The following is a 12,824-nucleotide window of genomic DNA, read 5'->3' as shown; positions in this document are numbered from 1 at the left end:
ACAACTAAGTTACAAGGACGTAAACAAACCAACACTTGTGGTCAAGTGATGGTGCAGGACAAACATGTACTAAAAGACAATCACACACACACACACGCACACACACACCGTCCCCCCCACACACACATACATATATACAGGGTGCATTGGGTAAACTGTCACCATTTTATATTTTTAATTCCATGCATGCACATTGTTTTTGATTTTGTTGACTACACAGTATAGTAGGGTCAGTTGGCCCCATCTATGAGAAAAACAGCACCATGATGCAATTCACTCTGCCAGAAATTAGGAAATGACATGCTGTACTGCTTGGCATTCATGCTAGAAGCTCCAATATGAACATTTCAGAGTGTTTGGGTGTAAATATGAGGATAGTGCATTCTGAGGACATATACCGAGAGTGATAAAAATCAAACATCCAGACAACATCATGGTGTTGAGAGTGATCACTAGTGATGGTGATGTTATGCCTCCATTCATCTTTCCACATGGCCTCAGACTCAACACAGAGGCCTACATCAAGTATCTGCAGGAGGTAGTGCTGCCCTGGGTCTATGTCTGGCAACAGGACTCTGCACCATGCAACACAACCCAGTCATGGCTGTCAGATAATTTCTGCAACCACATCACCCTAACATCTGGCCAACTAACTCCCCAGAATGTAACACTTTGATTATTATGTGTGGGGCACAGTTGAGCAATAGACCAACAAAACTCCTTGTAACACCAAAGATGAACTGAAGTCAAGAATTATGGCAGTATTCATCAACTTAAACATGGAGACAGTCCAGAAGAGTTGCAGAAGATTCTGAAGTCATCTGGGGGCCGTGGTTGAAGCGAATGGTGATTTTATTGAATAAATTTACTCTTTAGTATTTCAAGATATTTTAATGTAATTTTGGTAAATATATCTGTTAAAACACAAGATGTCAGTGTTATTTTCATTTTTGCGTAATTTAGATAACAGTTTATTCACCGCACCCTGTGTATGTACATATATATATATTCAATGGATTTCTTTCAGTTTCCATCTACCAAATCTACTCACAAGGCTGCAACAATATGTGGAATTAGTTGGAAGCAGTGGCAATAAAGAAAACTGGGCTGACTGTGGAAACAAAACAGTCAGTGCCATGTACACTGAGCTGTGTCTTACTGTTGATCAGTCACCTGTTTTTCAGATCGACCAGCAAGGTAAAATGGGAGAGGAAATCTGCCCCAAGGATTGGGTATGGCAGATCAGCGACTAGAAGAACCTACTGGAAGCATCGTCTGAGTTGTATATTCAAGGTGAGAGAAATTTCACCATATGTGGTAATAGGTGAATAGTTGACCACTTGCAAGGTAGTGGCTGAAGGACAAGGTTTTCTGTGTGCATATTTGGCAGCACCTGAGTCAACCAGGAAACTCCTCTGGGAAATTTCATCTTTGATAAAAAATGCACGACTTGGTGGGGTAGTACCAGAGACAGTAGCCATGCTTACTGCTCCACTAAGGTGTTTCCCTGGGTGCTATAAGAGCAAGGTGGTGTGCAATTCCTTGCCTTGGCACCGAAGTTGGTATGGTACCAATATACCAATCCCTTATTGCGAACTTCTGTTGCCAGGTCTTCAATCATTTTTCCCATGGCACGTCAAAAATCCTGGAACTGGGATGCTATGGCCGCTACAGTAATGGAAAGAGAAGAAGGAGAAGGTAATATCGGAGTGGTTATCTCCATTATTTTATCGGCTGATGTTGCCAATTGTTCAGTGGTACTGATGTCACACATGGGTGTGAGGATGGCTTCGACATTAGCAGGCAGGCAAGAAAAATATAGTTTGAGAAGACCACACTCTAATGAATTGCCTTCAGCAAACTGGCACATTCTGCATAGTAATTACGACAGGGCTCAGTCTCCCAGCTGTTCATCATTAACCTTTTCATTACCAACCCAGCTGAAACCAGCTCTGGCCCTGAGTACAAATGTCTTGTTTTCATAAGTTTTGAATTAAAATCATCCAATAAACCTTAGCCACAATTTATGTTCCTAACACAAGCTGAATGATAACTAAGTTATTTTACTAAATTTTTTGTTACATTTAAAATGATTGAAAGAAACACAAAATAAATACAGTAATAGAAAGGTTAATGAGTTTGTGAAACTTTTTCTCTGCTGACAGGGAATTCCACCATAGAATCTTGACCTTTACAGAGGTATTAGCTGGCGTCCATGAGTGGATTCATAATGATATCCTGTATTTTGCTCGTGAGAGCAGGTAGCAAAGAACTTATCAGAAGATGCAAACACTGCATTTCGGATGACATGTGGTTTGCTGCAAAGTAGGATGTCATTTGGGTAAACCAAACGGAGTGTCTCTGGTGAAAATAGACAAAGGTGGATAAGAAACAGCAGTTTTGGAAGGTGAAGCCATTGTTACTCGCCGCGTGTGTGAGTCTGGTGAAAGAAATGTCGCTATGATGCTCTGTACTGCCATGTGAGAAATGTTTTGCTTTTCTCCAACGTTGGGTTCACCACTTTAGCAAGTATATGTGTGTTTCCATTGTTAGGTTGGTGATGGGTTAATTAGGTGTGGGCTGCATGCAAATGAAAACTAAATATAACAACTTTTATTTTGTTGGAGATGCGTTGCAAGACGTTACGGCATTCTGGCATGTATAGTTTAAACAAAAACAGAGTGAACGAATATATCATTAGATGGTACCTACTGTGAGAGAGGCATCATGACACCATGTGTAGGGCACTGAAGCAAAAAAAGAGAGCTAGCAGTCCTAGCTGTGGGTAGTTGGCAAGCTGACTGCCCAAAAGGGAAAAGATAAACAGTTGGGCTCCTTATATGCCTTTCATGACTTCCATTAAGGGCTATTGTGTTTTGCACATGCATTGTGGCTGCCCGCTTTGTCCCTTCCAGGTCTTTTATGTTTAATCCTGAGATAATCCAAGCAGGCATGCTTGGTCAGCCTGGTGCTATAGCAGCAGACATTGCTGAAGGTTCCACACAGTGGGACTGAACTCAGAACCATGTGGTTGTAAAGCAAACTTCTTACTATACAGCCACACTTATGAAAAATATTTTCTTTTTTTCTTTTCAAATAGGGAAGTGAATTGAAATGTTATGCTATTAAATCTTTAACTGTAAAATTAAATTTCATGGTTATTTTTTACAATGATTTGCAATCCCAAGATTATAATACATTTTCAATGAATATCATAGCCTTTGTGTCTATGTTATATCCACTACCAAAAAAAAACAGAATTCGCATTTTCTACAAGTCATGGTATCTCATAAAACTTGATATATCTTTTATCTTTTATATTTCATTTGATTCAGGCATTAGACAGTGGCCATGCTGGGGCACCACCTTCAAGAATTTTTAGTTGAATGAATAAATCCTAATATATTATTTAAAAATTGGTACTTATTCTATTGATCCCTTTTGCTGAACTGCTAAGTACAGAGACATAAACACACCAACACTGGTTGTCAAGCAGTGGTGGGGGATAAAAACACACACAATGGGCTTCTTTCAGTTTCCATCTACCAAATCCATCATAAATCTTTTGTCAGCCTAAGGCTATAGAAGAAGATATTTGCCCAAGGGGCCACATAGTAGGACTGAACCCAGAATCATGTGGTTGAGAAGGAAGCTTCTTAACACACAACAGAAAATAATTTCAAGCTTGACCTTCTTGAACAAAAGATAGTCTGGTATATAAAACTGCTTTTCGTAGTTACAGGTAATGAAATTTGGAGTGGATATATGGGATTTCTGTAGTAAAATGGTTGATATATCTAATATTTAACCAGCAGAACTTGTGGAAATCCCCCAGTTATTTTGAAAGTTGGAAGGTTATGGAGATTCATGAAATAAATCATTTCTTTCCAAATTACATTTGATTATATAATGTAAAACTCCACATAGTATTGGATATTAGGAGACAATTTGTCTGAAAGCTATAGCTCTTATCATACACTTGTAACCTCTTCTACTTTGAGAATTGTTATCTAATATTTTTTCACTGCATGTCAAGAAGTAAACAATTTTAACAATGAAATGAAATCAAAGACATAATCTATCTATAATATTATTCTCATATGACTGTGTAACAAAAAGTTTGCTTCACAATCACATGGTTCCAGTTTCAGTCCCCCTGTGTGGTACCTTGGGCATCTATTTTCTACTATAGCTCCAGTTAGGTTTAGGCAGCTTTTTAATCACTACAACTGACTATATATGTGTGTGTGTGTGTGTGTGTGTGTGTGTGTGTGTGTGTGTGTGTGTGTGTGTGTGTGTGTGTGTGTGTGTGTGTGTGTGTGTGTGAGTGGGTGTGTGGTAAGTAGCTTGCTTACCAACCATATGGTTCCGGGTTCAGTCCCACTGCGTGGCATCTTGGGCAAGTATCTTCTACTATAGCCTCAGGCTGACCAAAGTCTTGTGAGTGGATTTGGTAGACAGAAACTGAAAGAAGCCCATCATATATTATATATGTATATATATCAGGTCATCTCATAAGTTCTATCCGATTTTACCTATTTTAAAATTGAATGAAATTTAATAGTATTTTAGAATGTCTGATGGAATTAAAAATTATCTTTATGCATTTGTATACATTTAAACTAATTAAATATTATTTTACAGTATAAGAGACTCAAAATTTCTTTGATTAAACCCCTTTCTAACATTGAAATATCCAAAGAGCATTTGAGGCACATAATGCTTTATGAGTACAAAAATGGAAATTCTGCAGCTGAAGCCTTGAAGATGAAGATCAAACAGGACATCCAGTTGAATTTGATGATAAGCTCCTTGAGGCATTACTTGAAGAAAATCCTGCATTATCAGTTGAAGAATTGGCAATAAAGCTTAGTTCAAACCATACAACTGTTCATCATCATCTTCAACAACTTGGAAAGGTTCCTAAACAACTTGGAAAATGGGTGCCTCATGAATTGTCCAAAAGCAACCACAAATCCAGAGTTGACATCTGCTCTTCTCTCCATTCTCACGAACTGATTTCATCCTTTTTGGATGGACTTGTTACTGTTGACGAGAAATGGATCTTCTATCGAAATGTTAAACATCGTAAAGAGTGGCTTGGTAAAAGGGAAAAAGAGCGATTGAACCAAGCTTTGAAGAAAAAAGACTCGCTTTAGTGAATCGAAAAGGAGTGATGTTTTATCAGGACAATGCATGACCCCACACTGCAAAGATCACATCACAGAAGATCGAAGAGCTTGGTTGGGAAAAAATTCCTCATCCACCTTATTCTTCTGACCTTGCTCCTTCAGACTACAATTTGTTTCATAGTTTACAGAATCATTTGGGGGACATAACTTTCGCAAACCAGGAGGAGGTCGAAACTGACATTTCAGAGTTCTTCCCTTTGAAACCAAAAGAGTTTTACATTGACGGGATTAAAAAACTTGTAAATAGACATAAGGAAGTCATAGATAATCAGGGAAAGTACATTGATGATTAAATTTCAATTAAATATAACATTTGATCACTTGTTTTCTTTAGTCAAAATTCCAACAGAACTTATGGGATGACATGATATATATATATATATGTATATGCATGTGTGTGTGTATGTTTGTATGTCTGCGTTTGTCCCCCCCAATATTACTTGACAATTGACGCTGGTGTGTTTACATCCTCATAACTTAGCAGTTCAGCAAATGTGTCCAATAGAATAAGTACTAGGCTTACAAAGAATAAGTTCTGGGGTCGATTTGCTTGAGGTGTTGCTCCGGCATAGCTGCAGTCAAATGACTGAAACAAATAAAAGAATAAAATAATATATATCCATGTGTGTGTGTATGTATGTGTGTGTGTGTGTTCTCTTTTTTTATCTTTTACCTGTTTCAGTCTTTTGACTATGGCCATGTTGGAGCACTGCCTTGAAGGGTTTTAGTTGAACAACTCAACCCCAAGAAATTTTTTTAAGCCTGCTACTTATTCTGTCAGTCTCTCCAAACTGCTAAGTTATGGAGACGTACAAGGTGGTATCAAAAAGTTCCCAGACAAGTTCTGTAGTGCACCAACATATAACAGTACACAGTTGTGTGCACAGCGAGAGCTAGCAGTGACCTTCATGAGGCAGTGTGCTGAGTGACGTCACTGCAATTACTTTGCAAGTTCTGAAATTTGTGGTTTTGTTATCACGTGTATGCTGTGGTCTGCAATTTTGCTATGGACAAGAACAAAGATCCAACATGAAATTTTGCAATAAACTTAGGAAGTCTGCTACAGGAACATTGAGTATGCTTTGGCAAGCTTACGGTTATGAGGCAATGGGTTTATGCAATGTTCCAAGTGGTACAAGTGCTTCAAAAGCAGAAGAACATCCCTGGAAGATGCGCGATCAAGAAGACCTGCCACAAGCATCACCCTCAGAAATTAGTTTTGTGCACTGAGAGTCCATTACCTAGGACCAGAGCATCAACCAAGAGTTCTACTGTGATGTTCTGAAGCATTTGAGGGATGACATTGAGTGAAAGGGACCAGGTCTGTAGAGTGCAAAGAATTGGATTCTTCATAACAACAATGTACCCTTCGAGTATCACTTCCGTACTCACCCTATTTACCAGATTTAGCACCTGCAGACTTCCATATCTTCCCCAAGATGAAAATAAAGCTCAAAGGTCACCGTTTTAACACCATTGTTGAAATCCACAGCAAATCACAGAAGGTCCTTGACTCACTTACAGAAAATGACTTCCAGGCTGGATTCCAAAAGTGGTAGGAACACTGGAATCAGTGTATTGCTATGCAAGGTGACTATTTCAAAGGAAATGATGTTAAAACTTTGGTAAATAAGTTATTTTTTTATTAAACATAACAAATTCAGGAACCTTTTGATACTACCTCATAAACACACCAACACACACACTCACACATACACACACATACAAATATATATATATATATATATATATATATATACACACACACATACATATAGATAGATAGATATAGATAGATAGATAGATATAGATAGATAGATAGATAGATAGATAGATAGATAGATAGATAGATAGATAGATAGATAGATAGATAGATAGATAGATAGATACGATGGGCTTCTTTCAGTTTCTGTCACAGCCCAAGGCTTTAGCTAGCCCAAGACCTTAGTAAAAGACACTTGCCCAAAGTGCTACACAATGGGACTGAACCCAGAACCATGTGGTTTGGAAGCATGCTTCTTACCACACAGCAATGCTTGTGCCTTTTGTTTTTAATTCTTTAAATTCTTCCTCTGAGGAAGGAGCTATTTTCTAATGAAGATACACAGTCCATCATTGGAATGTAAATCACAAAAACAATGTCACATTTTAAACCTCAGAAATATCTTGCATATTTTTATTGTTCCACTTTCAGATTGTATTTGTAATGTGTTAGTTAGCTGACTGATTTCTTTTTCTGAAAATCCAAGCTTATCCAGACTGTCAGTTAGGCATTTACTCACAAAATCAAGTGCACCTATTATTATTGGTATAAATGTAAATTTGTAATGTGGATATAAAAGCTGAAATTTTCAAAGCAGCTGTCCATAGTTATCATGTTTGATTTTCAAAGAGATATTCACATCAGCAGAACATCTGACCTCTATGATGATACATACATACTTTTTCTTGTCTGTTTCAAGCAACAATATCTGATCTGTTATGCTTACACTTCACAGAAGTTTGAATACATATTCAATAACAGGGGGATTCTCTCTATTTATTCCAGGGCAGTCTTTTCTCTGGATGGCATTGTTTTTGCAACATTGTGTCACATAGGGAGGTAGTATCTTGATGATATTTTGGGGTAACTGCTATGTATATACATGTGATTGTATGTGTGTGATTGTATATATGTGATTGTATGCATGTGGGGAGGGGTACTGTCTCTATGCCTTATCTTTGCATGATGGTTGTAAACAAATTTCACAGCCATGCAAGTAGTGTCCTTCAATTCCAGTCTTCTGTGAAAACATATCTGGGCATGGGGAAATATTACCTTGTGTGACAGTTAATGACAGGTAGGGTATTTGGGCATAAAAAAAAAATCTGCCTCAGAAAATTCCATTTAACCCATACAAGCACAGAAAATGGATATTAAAATGATGATGATAGCGGGCTGTGGTGACGGCAACAGCGGGGGTGGCGGAAGCGGCGGAGGCAGTAGTGACGGCAGAGGCGGCAGTGACAGCGGAGGCGGCAGTGACAGCGGAGGCGGCAGTGACAGCGGAGGCAGCAGTGACAGCGGAGGCGGCAGTGATGGAGGCAGCGGAGGCGGCGGAGGCAGCGGAGTTGGCGGCAGCGGAGGTGGTGGAGGAGGAGGCAGCGGTGGCGGCGGTGGAGGAGGAGGCAGTGGTTGCGGCGATGGAGGAGGAGGCAGTGGTTGCGGCGATGGAGGAGGAGGCAGTGGTTGCGGCGGTGACGGCAGCGTGGGAGCGACAGCGGCGGCGGAAGCGGTGGCTGCAGTGGCAGCGGCAGCAGAGGAGGAGGAGGACATATGCCCTACTTACCTGGCATTGAGGGCAGTTTCAGTTCTTACATCTATTTTTAGAAATATTTCAGAGTTGTATCCTAAAACATCTTTAAACAAAAATATGATATATTAAAACAGTGAAAGTTGAATATAGAATTAAAGTGCAGAATACAAAATTATATTGTAGAATGAAAAATTAGAGTTGGAATATAGAGTAGGATAAAGAATTATAGTATGGGAAACAGAATTATAGTGTAAGATAAAGAATTCCTGGGAAGTAAAAAAAGTAACTATTGAGCGATATATATATATATATATATATATAATTTTAGCATTTGATAAAGAGTGTTTTGAGGAAGTATTGACAGGAATATAGAATTATGTAATGTAGAGTTATATGATAAAGGAGTGTGGCTTAGAGGTTAGTGGCATTTGGCTCTGTGTCCTTGAGCAAGACACTTTATTTCATGTTACTCCAGTCCACTCAGCTAGCAAAAATTAGTAGTACCTGTATTTCAAAGGGCCAGCTTTGTCACATTCTGTGTCATTCTGACTCTCCCTCAGAACTATGTTAAGGGTACATGTGTCTGTAGGGTGCTCAGCCACTTGCAATTTAATTTCTTGAGCAAGCTGTTCCATTGATCAGATCAACTGGAACCCCTTTTGTTGTAACTAACAGAGTACCAGTTAATGTAGAGTAAAGAATTGTTTGATAAGCTAGTGATAGTTAGTTTCCTGTGACAAGAGAACTAGTTGCGTAGTCCACTGATTATCTCTTAAACTAGGAGCCTTATATCTACTGGACTTACATTTTATTATTATTGATTCTCTTGGTTTTGGTGGACTTATCTTATATTCAATGGTTAATTGAATATCTGATTTTCTCTCTTTCAGCATTTTTAAATACTTTTATGATCCTGAAAGCTATGGCTTACATGCTTACAAAATCAAAAAAACTGCACCCATGACTTTTGGAAACATTTTTTCATGCTCAGACTTCTTGAGCATAGTATCCAGACTATTGCTATAGTAACAAAGCTAAAGCATGCAGAGTGAAGCTGCTTGGCACAGATTGACCATGTACTCTGCCATGCATGTGCACTAAGTTTTAACATTCTAGCTCCCTTCCACTGTTTACAGCAGTGCTTGGAAGGAAGGTGCATAGTGTGTGATTGTCGCATTAACCATGACAGAGAAAATTGAAAAGAAAATCTGCATCAAATTTTGCCAAAAGCTTGGCAATACCTGCTCAGATGCCTATGTAACATTTTCAAAAAGTTTTCATCATTCTCAACACAATCAAGAAGATCTCATGCAACTGAAACCCAAGTGTCTTTTTGGTCAGCTGAAAGCAGCTTTGGCACAAACTTGGCAGACATGTCGCATACCCAAATCTTCAGTGATAATGGACTGAACTAAACCGTAACAAATCTGCACATCCTCTGATAACTCACAGATGGTGATTCAACAATTTCCCCACACAGCTGCATGCACATCTGTGATGTTTTACTCAGTTCTGCTGGTTGTGGATCTCCCAGGATGTTCATCAATATCGACATTTTTTCACTTGTATGTGGCTCATACACTCCTCTCCATACACTTTCTGTAATGTAGTGTAGGCCTCTGAGCACCATGACAACTTTCTCTGTCATGGTCAAATCGATGATCACACACTACACACCTTCCTTCCAAGTACTGCTGTAAACAGTGGAAGTGATCTAGAACATTAAAACTTAGTGTGCATGCACAACAGAGTGAGCTAGAATGTTACAATTTAGTGCACATGTACAGTAGAATTCAAGGTCAATCTTTGCCAAACAGCTTCACTCTGCACGCTTTAGCTTCATTACTATGGCAAACAGCCTGGATACTTATTGATTGTAAACTACACATATTAATTAACTGTCAGGACACAGCATCTTCCAAAAATTCCACGCTTCCTGAAATTTACCAGCACAACGTCAGACATGTCTATTGCATCCCTTCCTCTCTGTTCATTTTTTCTTTTCTCTATTTTTATGATTCATGCTGTGTATTGTGCTTGTACTTTTGACTATTATTATTGCCTTTCTTTACTTGACTTATTACTGCTTTCTGCTCCTCTTTTGTTCTTTTCTGACAAGTGTATACAGTGCATTTGAGTACTACATATAAGTTCACTATTATCATTTTATAAAGATATACAGAAAAATCTATCTCTTTGCCAGATAGGGAACAAATGTTAACTTCTTTTAATGAGGGCCATCAAGCATCAATAGACAGATTGTGCAAAATCCACTTACATCAATCACACAAAAAGGTAACAGACCAATGAGAGAGATTTTATGGAATCCTGCAAGAAATAGCAGCCAAGTCTCCCTCCTATTACACTTTGCCATCTTGAAAAGCAAGGAACATGGTGAATAATATAGTCCTAGATATTCTATTTCCAACAAAAGAACAAACTGTTCCTGACTGGAATTTTTTTGCTCATAGGTCTGTTCAGACAAGGCTGACCTGGAGCTCAACAACAACACAAAAAATAATGATGATCTCTAATATAGGCATAAAGCTCCATGTTTTATGCATGGATTACAACAAATTAAGTTGGTCCCTTTTCTATTCTAGTACTTTATCAAACTGGAATGGATGAAAACAAAGTTGCAAAGTCAATCACAGTAGGGTTTGAACTCAAAATGTAAAAAAGATATAACCAAATACTAAAAATATATATATTAGTGACAGAGGCAGTATTAGTACCAAAACGTAATGGTTATTCCCACTTAAACATGGATGTTCTTTTAGAACAAACTTTACTGTGATAGATACCATGAAAGAAAGTGTCATATAGTTTTTTTGGTGCAAAAGGCTGATCTCAATACCAGTGCTTGTTCAAGCAATGGTTTTCTATATATTGCTAGCAGGGAAATGAGTTGCTACTATCTCTAGAGGTTGAGTATCCATCACTGATGCAATAAAGGAAGGTTGAAATCCCATGATCTAGTGATCTCAGTGCTGGAGGTGGTGGGGATTTACCTCCCTGCTAGTGATTAAAACAAGTGCACATTTTGCACCAAAAGCCTATGTGAGAATTTCTCACATGGTATCTACTGCTGTAAAGTTTGTTCTAACAGAAGATCCACATTTAAATGGGAATAAATATAACCTCTCAGTACTGATACTGCCTCGGTTGCTAATATATATTTTTCAACAATCTCACAGGCTAATCACAACATCAGTGCCTGAACAGGCACTGATTTTCTATATATTGCTGGCGGGGAGAAAAATCACTGCTATCTCGAGCAGTCAAGCACCCCTCATCAATGAAACCAAGGAAGGTCGAAATCATGTGATCTGGTTTCGGTACTGGAGTTGGGATTTTTCTCCCCTATGGTGATATAGGCAAGTGTGCATTTTGCACCAAACACCTATATAAGAGTTTTTCACATGGTATCTACTGTAGTAAAGTTTGTTCTAACAGAACATCTATATTTAAGTAGTAATAAATATTACCTCTCATAACCAAATACTGTAAAACATTCCATCTCATACTCCACTGATTCTACCAGTCCATTGCCCTAATAGACCACTTTTAGTTCTATGAGACAAAACTACCCATTTTAAAATGCTTGCATTTAAATTGAAACATTCCTTAATAATTTTATTAAGAAGCAAAAAGAATGTTATAGTAACAGAGCATTATTGTGAAACAAAGTTGAAGAAAAATGCTCATCAAATTTGCTAACATTTTGAAGATGTTTCTGTGCAGTTGAGAGATTCTCGGACATGTTGCTGCATGAAGATATCAGGAATGGCTCCAGAATGTAAAGCAGCTACAGTGTTTCTTTGGGTCAGCTCAGTCAGTGGAATAAAGGCCCAACCAAGGGTTGCTGTAAAAAGAAGAGGAAAATGATATTTTTGTTCTCAATGGGTTGTTACATACAAAATTAAACACTATTATTTTTTCTAAGTAGATAGTAGACAGATGTGAACAGTACAAGACAGAACCAGTTACAGCTACTAGACAGAATGTTATAGAGCTAGTACACATGTAAGAATTAACACTTCCTTCTCTAAGCCTAGATTCGAAACCGAATCCAAGAACTGATGATCAACAGGCGCGAAAAAAAGGTTTTCTTTGTCCTGTCAAAAATTGATTGATCATCTTCCTTTGACCTGCGACCTCAGTATGTCAGGCGAAGTTCAACTGGACAAGTGCTGACCTATTTAGGTATAAACTCTGCTGCAGTATGTCTGTCTTTCTAGCTGCCACAAATATTATAAAACCAGGTGAAACAGGAGAGGCAGGCAGACAGACGGGAGTAGACAGATGAGATAGATCTATCTACGACCCAAGTTTT

General features: G+C 38.3%; 1 protein-coding gene across 2 annotated transcripts in view; it reads right to left on the bottom strand.

The window, feature by feature from the left end:
* Nucleotides 1–12,824, bottom strand: part of LOC115211485 — a 114,778-nt gene that overhangs the window by 40,706 nt on the left and 61,248 nt on the right. For both annotated transcript variants that reach the window (XM_036502691.1, XM_029780120.2), the window contains exons 15-16: nt 12,210–12,353; nt 8,522–8,591 (exon numbers count right to left, since the gene is read on the bottom strand). In XM_036502691.1, coding sequence (XP_036358584.1) covers nt 8,522–8,591; nt 12,210–12,353 — 214 coding nt within the window. The remainder of the gene's footprint in view (nt 1–8,521; nt 8,592–12,209; nt 12,354–12,824) is intronic.

The sequence above is a fragment of the Octopus sinensis genome, linkage group LG1, assembly GCF_006345805.1.
Source record: "Octopus sinensis linkage group LG1, ASM634580v1, whole genome shotgun sequence".
Classification (NCBI taxonomy): domain Eukaryota; kingdom Metazoa; phylum Mollusca; class Cephalopoda; order Octopoda; family Octopodidae; genus Octopus; species Octopus sinensis.
This window is presented reverse-complemented; position numbering and strand designations above follow the sequence as displayed.